Raw genomic sequence first — 19,354 nt, forward strand, 5'->3', positions numbered from 1 at the left:
CATGCCTTAGGTGAATGTCTGCTAATGAATCCAACTTCTGATCTACTCTGTGTCTATGTCAATGCGAGAAGGGAACTGGTAGAGACCCCAGGAAGGAGTCAACCATGACCTAGTCCTATTGCTACTCCATTGCTTGGAGAGGTTATGATGCATGAGTTTCCTGTGGGGTGGCTGACACATAGCTGACCTCATGCCAGTTTTCTTCAACAGAGTTCCTGCAGGATGAGGGGAACAATAGCAGAGGCCGTGGAGAATGCTACAGATGGCAGAGCTATGGGGTGAATAGGAGAATCAAGCCAGAGCATTTCCCCTGGGAAAGAAACTATACTGTGTGGTGTCCCTACTAGTTGGTATCTTGGAAATTACAAATCAACTCCACTAGAAAGACACCCACTACTCAGAGAAAATCCAAGGTCAGTCCCCGTCAACAAGGGGAAGGGCACAATAGTACTAAGTCAGTGATGTTTGAACTTTTTCATCTCTCCTAATCCTCTATCCCATTCCAACACAGGTAAAGGAATCCAGAAGAGAGAGGGGGAAGAAAAGTTGCAGGAACTGACCACATCTGCTTTCTCTGTTAGGTCCTTTAATCCATCACAGTGGGAGAGAAAAGCATTAAATAATTTAAATATAGAGCACGGTGGCTCACGCCTGTAATCCCAGCACTCTGGGAGGCCAAGGTGGGTGAATCACGAGGTCAAGAGATCAAGACCATCCTGGCTAACATAGTGAAACCCCATTTCTACTAAAAAATACAAAAAATTAGGGGGGGCGGAGCAAGATGGCCGAATAGGAACAGCTCCAGTCTCCAGCTCCCAGCGCGAGGAACACAGAAGACAGGGGATTTCTGCATTATCAACTGAGGTACTGGGTTCATCTCACCGGGGAGTACCGGACAATCGGTGCTGGTCAGCTGTTGCAGCCCGACCAGCGAGAGCTGAAGCAGGGCGAGGCATCGCCTCACCTGGGAAGCGCAAGGGGGAAGGGAATCCCTTTTCCTAGCCAGGGGAACTGAGACACACAACACCTGGAAAATCAGGTAACTCCCACCCCAATACTGCGCTTTAAGCAAAGGGGCACACCAGGAGATTATATCCCACACCTGGCCGGGAGGGTCCCACGCCCACGGAGCCTTCCTCATTGCTAGCACAGCCCACCGAGCCTTCCTCATTGCTAGCACAGCAGTCTGTGATCTACCGGCAAGGCAGCAGCGAGGCTGGGGGAGGGGCGCCCGCCATTGCTGAGGCTTAAGTAGGTGAACAAAGCCCTGGGAAGATCGAACTGGGTGGAGCTCACAGCAGCTCAAGGAGGCCTGCCAGTCTCTGTAGACTCCACTTCTGGGGACAGGGCACAGCTAAAAAATTAGCTGGGCATAGTGGTGGGCGCCTGTAGTCCCAGCTACTTGGGAGGCTGAGTCAGGAGAATGGCGTGAACCCAGGAGGCGGAGCTTGCAGTGAGTGGAGATCACGTCACTGCACTCCAGCCTGGGGGACAGAGTGAGACTCTGTCTAAAAAAATAAAAATAAGTAAGTAAATAAATAAACAAATAAATAAATAATAAGGAGTTGAAACCTGACTGGACTGGACTTGTTATACCCAGAATTGCTAGAACATAAAATGTGTGTAAGATAATGCGAAAGAGATGGGAATTTAGTAGAGAATGATTGAATACAGCTATTAGAAAAAGAGAAAGCTATGTCATGCTCATATCCGAACAGTTTTTAGACTGCTCAGTAAACTTCATGCTATTTGGAGGCACTGCAGTTGCACAGTAGTTATACTGTCTGTCATAACACTGAAAGTGAACTCACAGAACATGCCTGCTTTCATAAAGAACCCCGAGAATTCAATCTTCTTTGTAGAATGACTGCATGATTAATAATCTAAGATTCTAATCACTTGACCCACGGTAATCTACTGTGATTTTAAAGTAAGCTGTTAATTGTCTTATGTGCAAGGCTGGCTTCTGTTTTCTGTGACACATTCTGATAAGAACTTCTCAATGGGAGTGATAGATTTTCTTTGGATTTTCTATTAAAAGGAGAGAAGAAACTTTGACAAATCGGCATTTTAGATTTTGATGTCTCTAAGGAGTCAGTTTTTATTTTTTAAGAGAAGACCTGTTACACCCAAGCATGCATTCAAAAGAGAGAAAACTAAAAGAAGCTTGCAATGGGATGGATCATTAAGGACCTTCTCAGAAATAGATGAAATGGATGTGGGCTTTAGCAGTTGTTGTTGTGGATGATTCGGCACTTCAGGAGCTTGAGATAATTGTCGATCTTATGTGAATCCCTGCGCAGGCAGTGGAGCAGGTTATAATAAGCAGAAAGGCGAGACTCTTCATCAGCCATCTGCAGGGATGGAAGTCCCGTCCAGACAGGGTAGATCTCATTTTCTTTGGTTTCAGGATGAACCTAATCACAAAAAAACAGTGACTTATTCTTCATATTATTAGCATTTGTATGTCCTTGTTCTTTCTAACTGTTGGATTAAGAATTGAGAATGAGAAATGAACGTAAAGTTTTAGACAAAGGCAATGATTTTTGTATATCTGGGCCAGTGTATCAGGAACCTATTCATCTAAAAACTAGAAGCAGAATACACGTTTAGGTTTTCTGACATCTATGTGATCACAGATGAAGTATGTTTTTGCAGGAGTAGACAGATGAAGAACCGGAAAGGTACTATGTAAATATCGACATAGATTTGACCAAGAGACAATGGAGTAGCTCGCTTCGGTGCTCTCACTCGAGGAACTATTTCATTTCCCCATTTCCCCAGTCTTGTCCCTGATGTATCCTTTGTGCTTTATTCTTCCTGACATCCTTTATTTTCTTCCTGCTTTGAACTCAATCTATTCCCTATCTAGTGTATGTTCCAAAAACTTAAACAAGATGAAGATTGTACTTGTACTTGATGCTTTGGGGTACAGATAATTTAGTGATGACCATGACTAAGAAAAGCTGCTTAGCAGTCAGGAGATTTTCATTTCCTCAAATTTCTAGGGGAAACAATTGCTTTCTTTTGAGGTCCCTGGGCTGGGAGGTGCTGGGAAAAGCACCTACAAGAAAGGGGTACAGGCCGGGCAGGGTGGCTTACACTGGTTCACGTACTTTGGGAGGCTTGAGGTCAGGAGTTCAAGACCAGCCTGGCCAACATGGTGAAACCCCATCTCTACAAAAAAACCCACAAAAATTAGCGAGGCCTATTGGTGCACGCCTGTTGTTCCAGCTACTTGGGAGGCTGAGGCATGAGGATCGCTTGAACCCGGGAGACAGAGATTGCAGTGATCACGCCACTGCACCCCAGCATGGGTGACATAGTGAGATCTTGTCTAAAAAAACCAAAAGGTCGGGGGGTTGCCGGCAGCAACCCTTCAGTGGTGAGGGCTGTGTGGTAGGGTTGGGGGCATGGCTGTGATAACAAAAGGAGGCTGAACAGCACAACAGAGGGCATGCTATGTTTCTTCACACTCTATAAGCCTTTGCAAACCAGGAAAGCCCAGAGTTCTTAGAGACCAAGTAACCATTTTAGCAACTTTAGGGATGTCAGCTAGTTTGGAGAGCTATTAGGTATAAATCTGCATGTAGACACGGATCTACTAAACCTTTTTCTACAGAGTGAGAATATTTTTCAAATCTGGGATTCCCTATTGGAATTTAAAGTGTGTGTGTGTGTGCACGCCTGTGTGTGTGTGTGTGTCTTCATTGACTGGCTTTACGTTTTTATTTTTAATTTTTGGTACTTGAGCCCTAAGACAAAATTTACTGTGTAAGGGATAATGATATGAACAAGAATAAATAAATAAGTGGTAGAGAAAAAAGAACAGAAAATGGAGTACTATAGAACAAATTAGTGACCTCAGAAATTAGGTTTACAGTAATCATACATTCCAAGGTTAATATGTACTTTGTGTTTGTTTTGGACATATTTTTCTCCCATGAAAATAACAAAAATGATACATGATAACATGTACTTAGTACACAAAAGGAGAAATACAAAATTGTTCCTGTTATTATTCCTATAATCATATATTTTTCTTTAGATGGTACATTATCCCTGAAAACCTCAGAAGCTGTTTAGGTATTATCTCACTAATGTTGAAATTATCCCATCTGAATGGAGATATCTATTGCAAATACTAACACAATCTAAATATGACAGATTATTTGGGGGAGACTAAGTACAATGACCTGAGTTTTGATTTTGGAGTCCCAAGAAAAAGCAAAATTTAGAATGAGGCAACTTTCTATAAATTACAAAACAAAGACATTCCAGAAAAGATATATCCCCTTCTTTTGTGACTCCCTGCCATCTAGTGCTTGTGGGATCCCCTGAAATCAATGCAACCTGTGTGCACTGATGTCATTGTCTTGTCATGTTAATATCTGCTCCTCCCTGACAAGTCTGTGCAGCAGATGGGGTGAGTGGCTGAGGGCCCATCTAATCTGATTTTGGTTTTCTTCTTTCTCCCTTCCCACTCTCATCCTCTGGTAAGGGGAGAAAAGAGAAAGCATCTGACCAGAATTTTCAATAGTGGGTGTCCTGGGATACTCTGCAGAAAACATGTATCTTGCAGATTCTATTCTCTAGTTTTCTCTCCCTTGAAAACACTTAACTTCCTGTCCTCAGGAAGGGGCAAGTCTTTTGTGGTTTTGCATATAGAGTAGGGAAAGTGACATCTGTCAAATAGCATTCTAAGATTCATTTACATTAGAATCTATGACTATGAATGACTAGGCTCTTGCTTTATTTAATAGCGGTCTAGAATATGGAATGCCGAAATTTTCTTCTTTCAAAGGGCAATATTTCTCATCACAGAGGTCACCACCGCTTATATTAGTGAGAAAAACAAAGAAGCACCAGGAGGCTACTCACCTGGCTGACTATCAGCTCCATGCCCTCTAGAAGCCGTTTGGTTTGCTCCTCAATCTCTACGGCTTTGGATAGGATAGCCTCCGGGGCTTCTTGCATACCACGTACTTCCGCGACTAGATGATACAGGGGCTCATTCCAGGATCGCAATATGCTGACTATCAGGCTCAGAAAGTCTTTTTGCTACGAAACCATATAGAACAATTGCATTAAAATAGGTAAAGTACAATGGGGTTAGTTACATGTGATTTTTGCTTAGAGAGGCTGGACGAAAATATCTTTTTATTCCTATGTGTAGGTATATTTTTCTTTAGGTGATAGAAGTTGTAGAAATGTAAAATTTAAACTATTGGCCTAAACTTTGCTAAAATTAAAAAAAAGTCTGGCTTATTTCAATAACCACTTTTTCTAATAAGTGTTCTAATTGACAAAATGAAGAATTTTGTTTTTCCTCTGAAATTCTACCATCTGTCCACTTAGCAAGATCTTTTGTATTTGATCGATTTGCTTGTCCCTGGGGAGAAACTAAAGTTTTGCCGGAATTCAGTAGGTGCCCAGAGTATCTGACTTGTGAGAAATAGATTCCACTGGGGTCCATGTCAAGGGGCCCAAATCACTCTCATCCAAGCATTCATTTATACTAATGAATCAAATTGTTCATCGAACTATTCATAATTTTTGATTTGTAGTTTTATTTGGGGATCTTAGAACGAAGAGACAATGAAGATGACATGGAATTCATCAACATGCTTTCCTTGATCTATACAACCCCTGCCCCATGCTGCTGGCAGAGCAGTCTGTTCTCTCGGCTTATGCAGGCAAGTAAGATGGAACCAATGTTATCTGGAATAACCATGGAATTCACAATGGCGTTCTGGCTGCCTAGTTTTTGCTTACTACCCAGATCGTGTAGGAGACTCCAAGTAGCTGATTATCTCTGATGTAAAATGCTTACTTTGTAGAAGTACGTGAACTAGTCTAGTGGTAACAAAAAGAATAAAGAAGAAATAAATGGACATTGCAATGGAAACATGTACGAGGATATGAAAGAAAGGAGCTATAAAGAGGTACAGGCCATAAAGTGAGTGTCAGTGTAGTTTTTCTGGGAGCATTGCAACACAATGATTAAGAGTAAGGGTTTTGAACTGAATGAAGTCCAGGCTCACTGCTTATTTGCCATGTGACTGGTACAAATTCCATAGCCTTTCTGAGCCTCAGTTTCCTTATCTCAGTAAGTGTAATAACAGTACCTCATGTTATAGGATTTTTATGAGGATTAAATACAGTAATGCCCATAAAGTGCCTGGCAATGTAGTATAATTTGAGCATTCCTAATTAAAAAATCTGAAATCTGAAATACTCCAATGAGCATTTTGTTTTTTTAGCATCATGTAGGTGCTCAAAAAACTTAGGATTCTGGAGTATTTGGGATTTCTGATTAGTGACAGCTCAACCTGTAGATCTCAATAAATATTTCCTCTTCCTCCTCCTTCTCCCCTTTCTCTTTCTCCTCCTTCTCTTATTATCATAATTATTATTAATGAACATAGCAGACAGAAATATTGGTGCCATTCCTATAATTGTAAATGGAGAATACGTTGAATTTGTAGGGGGCATATATATAAAGATGTTTGTTTTAAATCACGTTAAGGCTGTGATTATGGTAGACAACAAAAAGAGAGAAATTACAGCAACAGAAGATTGAAGCTGAGATACATGATTGGGGCTGATACACAGACTTGGTAGTCATCAGAACAGTGGCAATTGTTGTAGCTGTGAAAAGCAAAATATTATGTTTTACAGGATCTGTTTTTTTTTGTGAGGGGACTGGTAACTTTTAACTAAGAAGTAAGAGAGGGCAGAAGAGTCAGTGAAGAATGAAAAAGTAGGTGTCAGAGAAGCAGAAATAGAACCAGAGTAGAGTCTTGAAAGTCCAGAAGAGATGGCTCCAATAGTGCAGGGGTCAGTAATGTAACATGCTGTTGATGTAGGAGTCACGAGTAACATGTAATAAATAAAACTGCATTTGTTTTTCTTACATATGCATAAATGTATATTTACCCACAGAAGTCGAATTCAGTTCAAACTTTCATATAGTATATATACAATCCTAGCGACAAGGCATTGGTTAAAATAATGTTATCTGCAAGGACAATGTACGGATCTGCTATTTAGATTGCCACTACCATCTTTACTTAGCATTTGATTTGACTCATATTTCATCAGCTACATAATGTAATTTGTCAATTGCTTATTCTCCCTATATTTTTCTCTGCATGTACAATTACTACTGTATTACAGCACCTCTAATAACCTATCACCATGATAATACGGTGTACTGCCTTGGTTGTTTTGGTGCAAAGCCTGGATGAAGGACTCACATTGATCTGTTGGGCTTGCTCCTTGTCTTCGGGGGTGGGAAGGGAAGAAGTGTGGCAGCTGTTGATTGCCCTGGTAATGAACCCCCGGCCATGGGTATACCGTTTATCCTGGAAATGATGAGACAAATTCAATTAGTTGGGGTTGTTTGGGCATTGAATAAATGAATCCATTGCCAGAATACTAATACATTTGACAGATGTGTAATTTTTAAAAATTAGAGCTACATAAAAATGAAAACCAAAGAATTAAGAAAGTAACCCTTTTGCCTACTTCCCCCCATTATCTCTGTAAACTCATTTTTTCATCTAGTTTTCATAAATCTCAATCTTTTCCCTTCTTTGCAATTCTCTTGTTGTTTACTTTTACCATTCACACAAGTCACACAAGTTACTATTTGGAAAGCAAATGCTAAAGATACCAAAAATATGAAACAATACATTTTGTATTGAGAATCATCTTTCTTCAGCATTTGAGCCAAATGCCATAGTGCAAATGTATTTACATGTGTTCATTTAATCTCTTATTTACTGTGGGCCCAAACTGATAGACTTCTCTTAATAGGCATTATAAAATTATAACTTTTCTCTAAAAAGTGTCTCAGAGTCCACACACCTGTACCTTACTAAGTTCACGATCGACATGGAATACAACTTTTTTTTATTATGACAAAATAAGTCAAACACAGGGCACACAATTTTAGGAAATATAAACAATGGACTGAGGATAAGAGCAGAATAAAAAAATGAGCTAACAAATTGACAGGAAAGACTAGTCTTTAGCAAAACTTATAAAAGTCCAAAGGAATTACTAGGAAGATTTGGAAGACAAAAGATGGCCAGTCAAAAATGGAGGATGAAAGAGAAATCAGAGAGTAAAAATAATTTTATAAATGTACATTTATTCTCTATGGAGGTCCCTGATTTATTAAAGCAGTAATCTATTGTCTGCTCCTTGATTGACCTAGAAGAGTTAACCTATGATTTCCGAAATAGGTTATTCAGAAATAGAGTACATATTTCTGAAAAAGAAAAGAAACGGGGGAAGGAAGGAAGGAAGGGAGGGAAAAAGGAAGGAAGGAGGGAAGGAACTAAGGAGGGAGGGAAGGAAGGAAGGGGAAGAGAAGGGAGGAAGGAAGGAATGAGGGAAGGAAGGAAGGGAGAAAAAGAAAGAAAAAAGCACTGGTTTCCAATTCTAAACTAGCCCTTTATTGTAATTATAAACCCATACACTGAAAATCCCAGAAAAATGATTTCTAGCATTTTGGGGTTTTTGAAAAGTTATCAATTGTTTATTTTCCCCAGCATGGATTCAGCTCAGTTTAATTCTATTCAATCCACCCAATTCACTGCAGTGCAATTCTTCGTTATTGGATATCTATTCTGTGCTAAGTGAAGAATGCCTGTGGAGTCGGACCCCTACATTCAAGAATAAGAAATCAACACTCTTCCTTCTCCTCAGCCCCAGCTAAGCATGCTTTAGGTCAGGTGTTTAAATTTTGTTTATTTTTTAAAAATAAAGTGAATTAAAGAAAAAATTTAAAAGTCATTACATTCTTTGAGAATCTTTGTGATTTCATGGCACTGTCCCTTTCTTCTTGTTCCACATCGTATGAGCTGGTGTCTTCTTTCACATGTTAAAGTGTAACATTTGAAATTTGGCTTGGGAGGTTTTCTAGGTTAACATGTAGTAGAGCCCAATAGATCATGGGAAGTCTCCTTCAGGGAGGAAGCCAGAAGCATGGTACTTACGAATTCGCTGAACATTTCTGAGGAGAGGTTATGGATGTAGTGGGACAGGACGACTGCGCGGTCAAACAGGTCTCGAAGGGTCACCTGGCATCTGGCAGCCCCACCAGGACAGACAGGCAAGGGAGCCACGTTCTGGCACAGGAGCAGGTTTGACACCAGCAGCAGCAGGAGGGACCCTGCTTAAATAAGAATGCGAACTACTCTGAGATGATCTATTCCACGGAGGTTCTCAAAAGAAATCCTGCCGAGGAAAGCCTTATTGCTCCCCACTGCCCTCAGCTGCCTGATTTGGTACTGTAATGGCCGGGATGGGGGAAGAACCAATGCCTTCCACTGTGTAAATGTAGATATATATATAATTGTGTTTGCACAGATATATAGTTTGAGAAGTGGGTTACTTCTTGCATTTTTGTATGGTTCCCAGAAGTGCTTCTATACTTTGCAAATATTTAGAGCTTAAATTAATTCTGAGCTAGGGTGCTCAGGTCATTCTCTTAAGATAGTTTAATGTCTTGGGAGTTTCTGCAGGTTTTTAGCAGTCAGGCTGTCCAGGAGTTTGTAATTTTTTTTTAATTAGGTGTGTCTGATAATTTACATTTTAGACACTGATATAACAAAAACAGTACAGTTGATCCTTTCGATTTATCATCCTGCCTGATAAGAATAAACACATGATTGTTTGATTGCTAATACTGAGTATGAAGAGAATTCTGACATAAAAATAATGCTGTAGCTTAGATCTGCTAACTCACCATAATAATCCCATGCATTTGTTTGACACTTTGCCAAAAGCATTAAATTTGTTTTCTATATTTGAGCTTCATAATAACCTTGTGAGATACATTGGGCCTTTGTAATTATCATCAAATTATATTGATGAAACAGATGGCTTAGGGAAGTTAAGTGATTTTTCCCCAAGTCGTATTATTAGTGGGTGAGAGAGGCATGATGCCAATACTGTGGTCTTTGCACATCGTCTTGTCACATCGCGTACACCTGTGGGCTCTCAGTCTGCATCTGTGTAAAGGGGGCCGCATGAGTAGTTGTGATGGCTCAGTTTACGCAGGTTGTTGCCATCGCTTATAAAGAACAAGTTCTTTGCCTTTGATTGATTGCATCACAACAGAGGCCCCAGAAAGCTTGATTTTATCCACTTTTCCTGCTCTAATTACAAAACACTCTGATCATTGTCGAAGGTTTTCAAAGCTTTGTCATCAATTTGCTATCTCAGCAAATGGACAGTTACAGTCCTGTAACATATCAATAACTTATACTTTCAAAAGGAAAGAAATGATATATAGCTACCAAATGTAAATCACTTGTTAACTTCAGTGACACTACCCCAAAAGAATGCCCAATATAAAACCGTGTTTATCACAAAACTTAAGTCCTTCGAAACCTTTAATAAATGCAATCGGAAATGTCCAAGATAAAACTAGGCAAATGCTAAAGATTAGTTTGTGAAAGAGTACCTAAACCTAAACACTTAAAAATACCTAAAAAATTGTTTAGTGTAGGAAGTGACCTTTTAGTTGTAAAATAAAATTTTTGTTTGAGATGATTCCTATTACAGACTTTTAATTTTTCAAAAACATGATGCTTCCAAAAAGTTTATTTTATGCAAACTATAATCATATGATGAAACCAAATGTATATTTTATCTGTATGTGTAAATAAAATGTGCTTTGTGGATAGAGAAATTGGAATAACAGGTCTAGGAAATTCACAACTGGATAGATGTTCTGTATCTCTGAGTACATTTATCTGCACATTTAGCATGGAAGGGATTTTTAAAGCCCAAGATGAGATAAAATAGACACATGTTTTTGTTCTTCATTTCACTAGAAACAAATTTTATGGTTGTTACTAATTTATTTTCCTTGCAAATGTCAACCAAGAAAGTAAAGGTGATTAGTTATTACTAGGTAACCTGTTTTTCCTTTTGAAATGTCATTTGGCTTGAACCAAATTGACAAAGAATAGAAAAGACAATTCTGCTATTAGTGCCTGTTTTATGGCTTCACAATTGAAAGTTTCATCAGGTTGATTTGAGTTGGCCAATCCACATTAGAGGCCTGATAACCAGAAAATGTTACTTTGTCCCTTTGAGAGTTGTGGCAAATTGGACCCATAGACTCTTTGAGTCTTATTCTAGTCCAGAGTTTCTCAATCTTGATATTATTGGCATTTTGAGTTGAATAATTTCTTGTTCTGGGGGCTGTCCCGTGCATTGAAGGATGTTTAGTAGCATCCCTGATCTCTATCCATTAGATACCAATAGCACTTTTCCCTCACTTCCCCACCTCAGTTAAGACAACCCAAAACACCTCCTATCGTTGCCAAATGCCTCTGGGAGAAGAGAGGATTTCCCTGTTTGAGAACCATTGTTCTGTTCTATGGTGCGCTTGTATAATTGCTTCCTAGAGCAATCATTAGATTGCACTTCTAAACATTGTAAACCTGCAACCTCTTATTAGTTAAAATTTCACATTAATCCCCCCCACAGGAGTGTTGATACAACCAACAACCCAGTGAGTTGTCACACATACCTTTCCATGGCGATCCTTTGATGTTCATGTTGGTGATCGTTGTGGGAAACGCACTTCACCAGAGGAGATCCGGAAGTCTTACGGTTTTCTCTCTCCCAGATATTGGCTTTATAAACCTTTGACATCTTCATGAATATAATGAATCAGGCATTCGTTTCTCTTTTCCTGGTCATCTATTTCCGTCATTGAGATTACCCCCATAATTTCAAACATCAAATGGTATTTTATTTCTTATTCATATTCAGGAAGACATTTGGTCAGAAATGAACATTCTAGGAAGGATTTTGATTAATTAGGCCAAAAGGAAATGAGGGAAATGATGAAGGTGAGATCTGAGACTAGTTTGGTTTGGAGGATCTATAAAACTACAGAAGTCATTTACTTTAAAATTTATCTTATTTCTCTACAGTTTGTTGAATATATAGAATTATATTTCACTTAAGTAACAGTCTCATGTATTATCAGTTATCAAGTTTCTTCCTCAAGATCGCTAGGTAAAGATTTAAACATTTTTACACTAAATACCAAGAGATATAGAATAAGGATTGAGAAATCAGAATTTTCAGTCTCCTGTTACACTGTCATTAAATTTCCCTCATTTTGTTTCTTTTTACATTTTGTCTTTTTAAAAATACATTTTGTCTTTTTAAAAATAGCATATCTGTATGGTACTTTCAATGTACATCTTCATCTGTTTATTTCTTTTGATTTTAACATATGTGTTAAGTGGTATTATTCTCTCCAGTTTACAGATGAAGAAACAGGAGCCTAGAGAGACTAAAGGTCAAGAATATGAAATAAGTAGTTCAGTGCAAAAGTAATTGCGGTTTTGGGCTTTACTTTTAAATGGTAAAAACTGCAATCACTTTCACACTAACCTAATAATTCTACAGTTGAGTTAAATGAAGGAACAATTATTACTTCACGGAAAATCAGGAGTCATGTGAGGAAGGCTGGGAAATGAATTCTCTTGTAAACATCCTGTGGACCCACTTCTAAGACAAACAAGCTATAACCCCTGATTTAAGAGTTTATTTTGGGGAAGTGATACAGTAGTTTTCCAGGGCAAACACACGTGTGTGCACGCGCACACACACACAGACACACTTACACCCATCATCCTGCTATACCATGTAATAAACTGAAATTCTAGCCAGTAATTTCCACTCTTTTCAAGGATAGGAGTGTGTAAGCTGTTATTAACTTATGATCTCTCTACCTTCTCTGACCCTGAGCCACTCCGGGGTTAAGGTGACTAAAATTCATCTTTCATGGGCTTAAAAATTCCATTCACCTTTTGAAAATTTCCTAAATGAAATGATTATAATGAATAAGAACTAAGTTTTATTGATGACTTTCTCTAATTTTTAAGTCCATGCATCTAAAGCAGCCTGTGACCTTTAGTTTCAAATTTGCTGTCTCTTACAATAGACTGATGAATGAGGTAATTTAAAAAATAATCTTCCTATGGCATTTACTTTTTCCATAGTTCCTAGAGCCACATATGTGCTTTAGCAATTATCTGACTAAGTGCTCTTATGGGGACCTAGAAATCTTAACGAAGACTAACGTCTCTGAAAAACTATCTTCCTAATTGCCTTAGTTTAAGGCAATCCTGCATTTTGAATCATAAACATCAAATGTGATGATTCATAGACTCTCTCAATCTGAAAGCTGGGTCAGGATTCCATATATTCACATTAGGTATTCATTTTTTCCCTGGATGGCGAAAGTCTGAATTATTAAGAGAGCGGAGCTGTGTGGCAGAGAAATTTACATGATCCCGTATTCTCCTCCTCTCCCGTAAACTTAAGAGTAAGAAAATCTGTTACAAGAACTGACAATGACAACTTAATCTTAAAATGTAAAGGTGTTGCAACATTTGTAGATAGCCAGGATAAGAGCAATCTAAGAAAACCTAAGCTGTGTTTATTCAGTGGCAGTCAGTCGATTTATTTGACTGCAAAGAGGTACGTGTTTCTCTGTAAAATTTATTGTGTGTTTCCTTGCTGCTCCACAGCCCCACATTTCCTGTGAATGGAATATTGCAATATATAAATAATGCAAAGACATATTTTATGCAAAAATCATAGTTGTCCTATTCTTCTAACTGCTGTGCATGTTATCCCTTTTCACCTTAATTTTTATGTGTGCTTATTTGTCAGCCTTTCTCTTTATCAAACTGTGCCCTTAATTTAGAGCAATAAAGAAGTTCAGTAAGAATCGGGTTGTATGTTTTAAAACTTTACAAAACTTTGTTTGCCATTTTTGGTCTGAGGTCTTGTGATGAAACTGGGGGCTGATGATTGATTTATGTCAAGTAGCTGAGTAAATAGCTCAAATGATGCTAAAATTCCCATACTATGTTTAGTACCTGAAACTAATAAACAAGTTTGCCATCTTTTCTAAAGAACTCTAATATTTAACATTAAGTAACATCAGGTTGGTTTTTATTCCTAATTTGGAACAAAGTTTGTGTTTTCTTCTGTTTATCTGTTTTTAAGTTTGGAATAATTTTGTTTTTTCTTCTGTCATGTATGAAGCAAAGTATATTTAAAATCTTTCGCAGGCCGGGTGCGGTGGCTCACGCCTGTAATCCTAGCACTTTGGGAGGCTGAGGCAGGCAGATTAAGAGATCAGGAGTTAGACACCAGTCTGACCAATATGGTGAAACCCCGTATCTACTAAAAATACAAAAATCAGCTGGGCGTGGTGGCGGGCACCCACTGACTAGTCCCAGTTACTCAGGAGACTGAGCAGGAGAATCGCTTGAACCCAGGAGGCGGAGGTTGCAGTGAGCCATGATCGTACCACTGCACTCCACCGTGGGCCACAGAGTGAGACTCCATCTCAAAAAAAACAACAAAAAAATGTCTTCACATAACTTAAGAGGTGTCTACTGCAAGATACGCTAGGGGATATTAAAGAGTGAAAGAAATTAAGAGTTAAAAAAATCCTGAGAATAAATGTATCACAAAGATATTTCAATTTATATTAGTAGTGAATTTTCTTAAATAAAGTGAAATATGAAATGATTAAAGGTATATTGTTTACGAATTGAAAAATTCTGAATAGTCATCTTCTAATGCTTGGACTAAAAAATTAAATAGTATGTATGCTGTTTTCAGTATAAAATATTAGACAATGTAAAGGGCACATTGGAGAAAAGATCAATAGTGTTTTTTTTGAATGGCACTATTTTTAGAATAAGCAAAATGCAATGACTTAATTACATCCTACTATTTAGATTAACTTCATACATATTGTTGAATTGAATTTGGCCTAATGCTGCCCCATTTTCAGTAAACTGCAGTCTAACTTAGTATGTAAACAAACTGCAGCCTAAATTAAGAAGATATTCTTGTAACAAGTAGCTGAGTCTTCAACAATCTTAGCAGCTGAGCTTTCAGCCAGTTACAGGCTACAAACTGCTCAGACATGTCCAAGTAGGGCAAAGGAGGAGCTGTAATCAATGACACTATTTCTGTTTGTCATTTTATTTTTCTGTCTGTAAATACTGCCCGCCCACTTTGCAGGGAGGAGCTCTCTAAACCATTACTCACTTAGGGTGCTGCCTCATTCATTAATTGTCTCTTTGCTCATTTAAACTCTGCTAAAATCAGTTTTTCTAAAGTTTTTTCTTTTAACAATAATAAGACATGCTTTTGTTTTCTTTTGGAAGTGTTCCTGTTCAGTGTTTGTTTTTGCTAGGGCTTTGGAGATCATCAGTTTCCCTTAGCGACCCCAGAATGCAAGTTCTTAATCTGTTGTCAGTTCCTTGAGGGCATTTACTCCTTAAATAAGAAAACCACAGTGGAAGCATTTGGAAATTTCCCCTATAATTCTTATTTTTTTCTTTTAATTACTGCTATACTATTCGTATCATCTGGTCTAGTTCTATGAGATCTCTATGAATTATATGTCACATGCTTGTTCTGAATCATGTCTGCCTTGGGACAAATTTTAATGCCTGATATAAAATAATGCCAGATTTAAGGATGATGTGTCTGGAGACTTCACAAATGTAAATCTCACTCTTTGAGAGTTATGTTTTTTTTTTTTTTTTTAGGCAAAATAATTAAATATTTAGCTGTATGCTAATCAGAAGTGAGGTGGATAACTTTCCTTGTGAAAGGTTCCTCACACTTCAATATTATGTGTATGTGCACAGGCACACACATTTCTTATCTGATGGAAAGTAGAGCTGAAGCATGCCTACTTCTAGCTAGGGATCAACTAGTCTATCTATCTATCTATCTATCACCTGTCTATCTGTTAATCATCTCTTATTATTATCTAATAGGAAATGGGACTCTCAGCCATGCTTACTTCCAGGGATAATTTTAAATTTTATAATTTAAAATTCTAATTAGCACAGACACCATCAAATAGAACAGAAAGCGATAGCAATAGATCAGGGTGCCTGAGGCCCCCTGAAATGATAGGCATTAATTTTTTTTATTGTTTCATAGTGGTGAGACTGTAGGGGTTGACCTATGTGAGGGGCTGGGGGAGTCTAGAGGAATCAGAGCACTTGGGAAGTCAGGGAGTTGAGTCTGTGCTGAGAAGTATTTTGATATTGTAACAACGCTTAGGGCCATGCATGTGCTGACACACTATCACCCCTAACTTCCTCCACTGCCAATTTTTTTGCCTATATTGAAAGATTCAGATTGAAAAGTAGAGCAGGCTCTTCAGAGAAAATGCTACCCTTCAAATCCAACCTACATACCCTTTATCCTCCAATACATTTTTCTGTTAGAATTTGTCTAAAATATCTTAGCTGTGACATATCTGCTTAGTTTTTTTTTCTTATTTATTCATTCATGTCTTATCAGTATAGCCAAAGGGATTATTTTTTAGGAAAGCTCCTTACCATTACAGTTGATCTAGAAGAAAATGGACATATAATTAAGAATTAATTCTTTTATGGAGTGCTCTATTGTCCAACAGTACTTAAAACATGTATAATACTAGGCTTTTAAATGACATATGGGAATGTAGAAGTTCAAGGTGATGAAGAAGTCTTGTGGGAAAGGCAGGTCACAGATTCATGGATCTCACTAATTCTAATAAAATAAATGGAAAATAAGATTAAAAAGAAACTAAAAATACACTTATCAAAATTGGAAGGAAGTATGAACATGTTCATTTTTAAAAATGGTTTATATCTGAGAATCAATAGATATAGTCAAGCTGATTTTTATCAGTTACGATTTCAACAGACGATGCAAGTTCTGACTGTAACCCTTACAAAAATGGAAAACAGATCGTAAACCTTTTAAGTTGTCAGAAAAAGAAAATACACATACACACACATCCCCCCCCAAAACACAAGACTTTCCATTTAACAAAAAATAGAAAAAAAGGATATGTAGGCCACAAAAATATGCAATTAGGGGGCAGAATAAAATCAAGTATATCAAGATAAATCTACTTATTAAAAGAAGAAAATGACTCAGTTTCTCTAAAAATGGCAAATTCCAGTTAAATGCTTATATACAAGTGACATATCTTGTAGGGGAGAAGAGATTCCTTTTCTTGCCCATAGATAGGTTCATGCCTGACAGTCCTATAACAAAAGACAGTAACAAAATAAAAACGTACAGATTTATTCAATATAAATTTACATGAAAAAGAGCCTTCAGAAATGAAGAACCAAAGAAACAGAGAAATGTGTATTTTTATGCTTAAGGTTGATAAAAAGTGGACAGTCATGTAGAAATATAATTGTACAAAAAGGAGTATGATCTAAGATACTATAGGGAACTTACCAAAGCCTGTATGTTCCGATTCTTCTGGGTGTCTCTGTCTTTGAGGGTACTTCTGGAATGAAGGTTCTTATGACCTACTTTATAGAAACGTCAGAGGATTCTTTTATGGCCTGCTTCAGGGGAGAAGGGCGGGAAAAGCTCACAGAGTGAACTTCCTGTTTCTGCTGTTTTCTGAAATGCCAAGATGCCATATTTTGGGATAGTGTGTTCTGAACCCCATCAATCTAAAAGAGTGGTTTTCAAAGGTCAAGCACTTAGGTGGTGATTTTGCCTCCCAGAGACATTTGGCAATGTGTGAAGATGTTTATGACTGTCATAACTGGAAGTGCGGGTGCTGCTGGTATCTGGTGAGCAGAGACCAGACATGTTGCTAAACATCTTACAACACACAGAGCAGCTCTCAGAACAAAATATTATGCCATCCAAATGTCAGTAGTGCTGCTGTTGAAAAACCTAGATTAAAATGGAGTGTCTAAAAAAGTTAAAGTACAAAAATATCACACCAAGCAAATTAAATTGCTGGAGTAATAAATTTATTACTAGGCAAAAATGTTAAAGCAAAGTACAGTATTGTGATATTGTATTGATATGCAGTCAACAATGGAGATGAGACTGTCTATAGTCTTTTTGCATTCAATAATAGGATCAAAAATATCAAGCATGTATTAAGCAAATGTGAGGGAAAATTAACCAAGACACAAGATACGGGTGTGTGTATTTCAAGCACCTAGAACATCTACAATAGAATATATGGCAAAAATAATATATAAATAGTTGAGTTTGTTTTATTTTCTCTTACTGGTTACCATGATTGTTTAATGGCTGAATCTAAATAATTCCTTGAGTTCTTATCTATGTTAATTTTTGTTGGCATTCAACCTTATACTGCCCCCTTTGGCTGTCTTATTCAAATTCCTGACTTTACTTGTCACACCCAGGAAGATGATCCCAGCTCTGTTTATCTCTCCCTAAGTTCTCTTCTGAGTTACTAATTACCTGCTAGACATTTCAATCTATATGTCTACAAGTAAGATATAGTGAATTATTAAAGAAAATCCTTAACGATTCATCTTTTCTCTCAAATAGCTTCTCAGTCAACACTTAACATCTCAGAGTTGTGTTTATTTCCTTTTCTTTTGTTTCCCTTGCATCACACTCAACCAGTTGGCGGGTGACAATTATTCTGTCTCTCTAATTCCATAAAATTCTCTTTCCTCCTCTCTCCAGGTTATCTTGACTTGCATGTTACAATAGCTTCTCTTCCAATTTCTCCTGCCTATGTTCAATTCAATTTCAATCTGTTCATCCATTAAGAAGATTAACCATCCTGAGGCTCAACTTCTGGACAATCTCTAATTTGTCTAAATCACAGTATTTTAGAGGTAGAGGAAACATGGAGTAATTCTAACCAAATATCACATTACAGAAATAAAGTAAGTGTGGTAAACATATTTAATTACTGAAAGAACTGGCACTGGAACTCCAAATCTTTCTCCTGCCATACTGGTAATATTTCTTCTTACCTTCTGTCTGCCCACTTCTATATGCCTTTTGATGTGCCCACCGAGCTTCTTATGTAGCTGATGATAAGTCTTCGTGAGGAGATAAAGATGTGACCTTGAATACACATTTTGAAACACATTATTACTTCAAGGAAAAATGCAAAGGTAATTGGGTTTCCAAAGAGAGGAGAGATAAATGGAATGTTCTGAAGAATTCAGTGTCTTTAAGAAAACATGGCCACTGTCAAAGAGAATTTGAGTGTGATTCTAAATCATGTTATAAAAACAATACGTTTGTTAGACTATTTCTTAATGAGTTATGCAGATAAGGGATGAGAAGCTATTAATTTTTTTCATCTTCAAATTGGTCTTTGATTTATCTGCCATTTTGGTCTCTAAGAATTCTTTTACTAATATGAGTCTTGCATGTGTCATAAAATTTTCATTTAACTTTTTCACTTGTCACTTCTACATCATTAGTGGAATGAAAGTCAAAGAATTCTTGTAAATTAAAAAAAGAG

The 19,354-nt window shown here is 37.7% G+C and overlaps 1 protein-coding gene across 2 annotated transcripts; it reads right to left on the reverse strand.

Moving 5' to 3' along the window:
• Nucleotides 1-2,068: 2,068 nt before the first annotated feature.
• PRL (prolactin) lies at nucleotides 2,069-17,408 on the reverse strand. Of its 2 annotated transcripts, XM_007973568.3 has the most exons (6): nucleotides 17,332-17,408; nucleotides 11,558-11,682; nucleotides 9,009-9,184; nucleotides 7,260-7,367; nucleotides 4,882-5,061; nucleotides 2,069-2,417 (listed from the first exon to the last, which is right to left on the reverse strand). In XM_007973568.3, exons 2-6 carry the CDS (start codon nucleotides 11,583-11,585, stop codon nucleotides 2,226-2,228), a joined length of 684 nt encoding a protein of 227 aa, XP_007971759.1. In that variant the 5' UTR covers nucleotides 11,586-11,682; nucleotides 17,332-17,408; the 3' UTR covers nucleotides 2,069-2,225. The 2 variants fall into 2 exon arrangements, with proteins under 2 accessions (XP_007971759.1, XP_007971757.1); XM_007973566.3 differs by lacking the exon at nucleotides 17,332-17,408 and having other exon boundaries at nucleotides 9,009-9,187; nucleotides 11,558-11,671.
• Nucleotides 17,409-19,354: the final 1,946 nt, after the last annotated feature.

The sequence above is a fragment of the Chlorocebus sabaeus genome, chromosome 17 (assembly GCF_047675955.1).
Source record: "Chlorocebus sabaeus isolate Y175 chromosome 17, mChlSab1.0.hap1, whole genome shotgun sequence".
NCBI classification, from domain to species: Eukaryota; Metazoa; Chordata; class Mammalia; order Primates; family Cercopithecidae; genus Chlorocebus; species Chlorocebus sabaeus.

Bases quoted from the DNA above. Each gene is read 5' to 3' on its own strand.
- PRL (XM_007973566.3), bottom strand. From the start codon at position 11,585: ATGAACATCAAAGGATCGCCATGGAAAG. The intron at 7,368-9,008 runs GTAAGTACCATG...CATCATTTCCAG, and splicing joins CAGAAATGTTCAGCGAATTC to GATAAACGGTATACCCATGG. The intron at 2,418-4,881 runs GTGAGTAGCCTC...TTTTGTGATTAG, and splicing joins TGGAGCTGATAGTCAGCCAG to GTTCATCCTGAAACCAAAGA.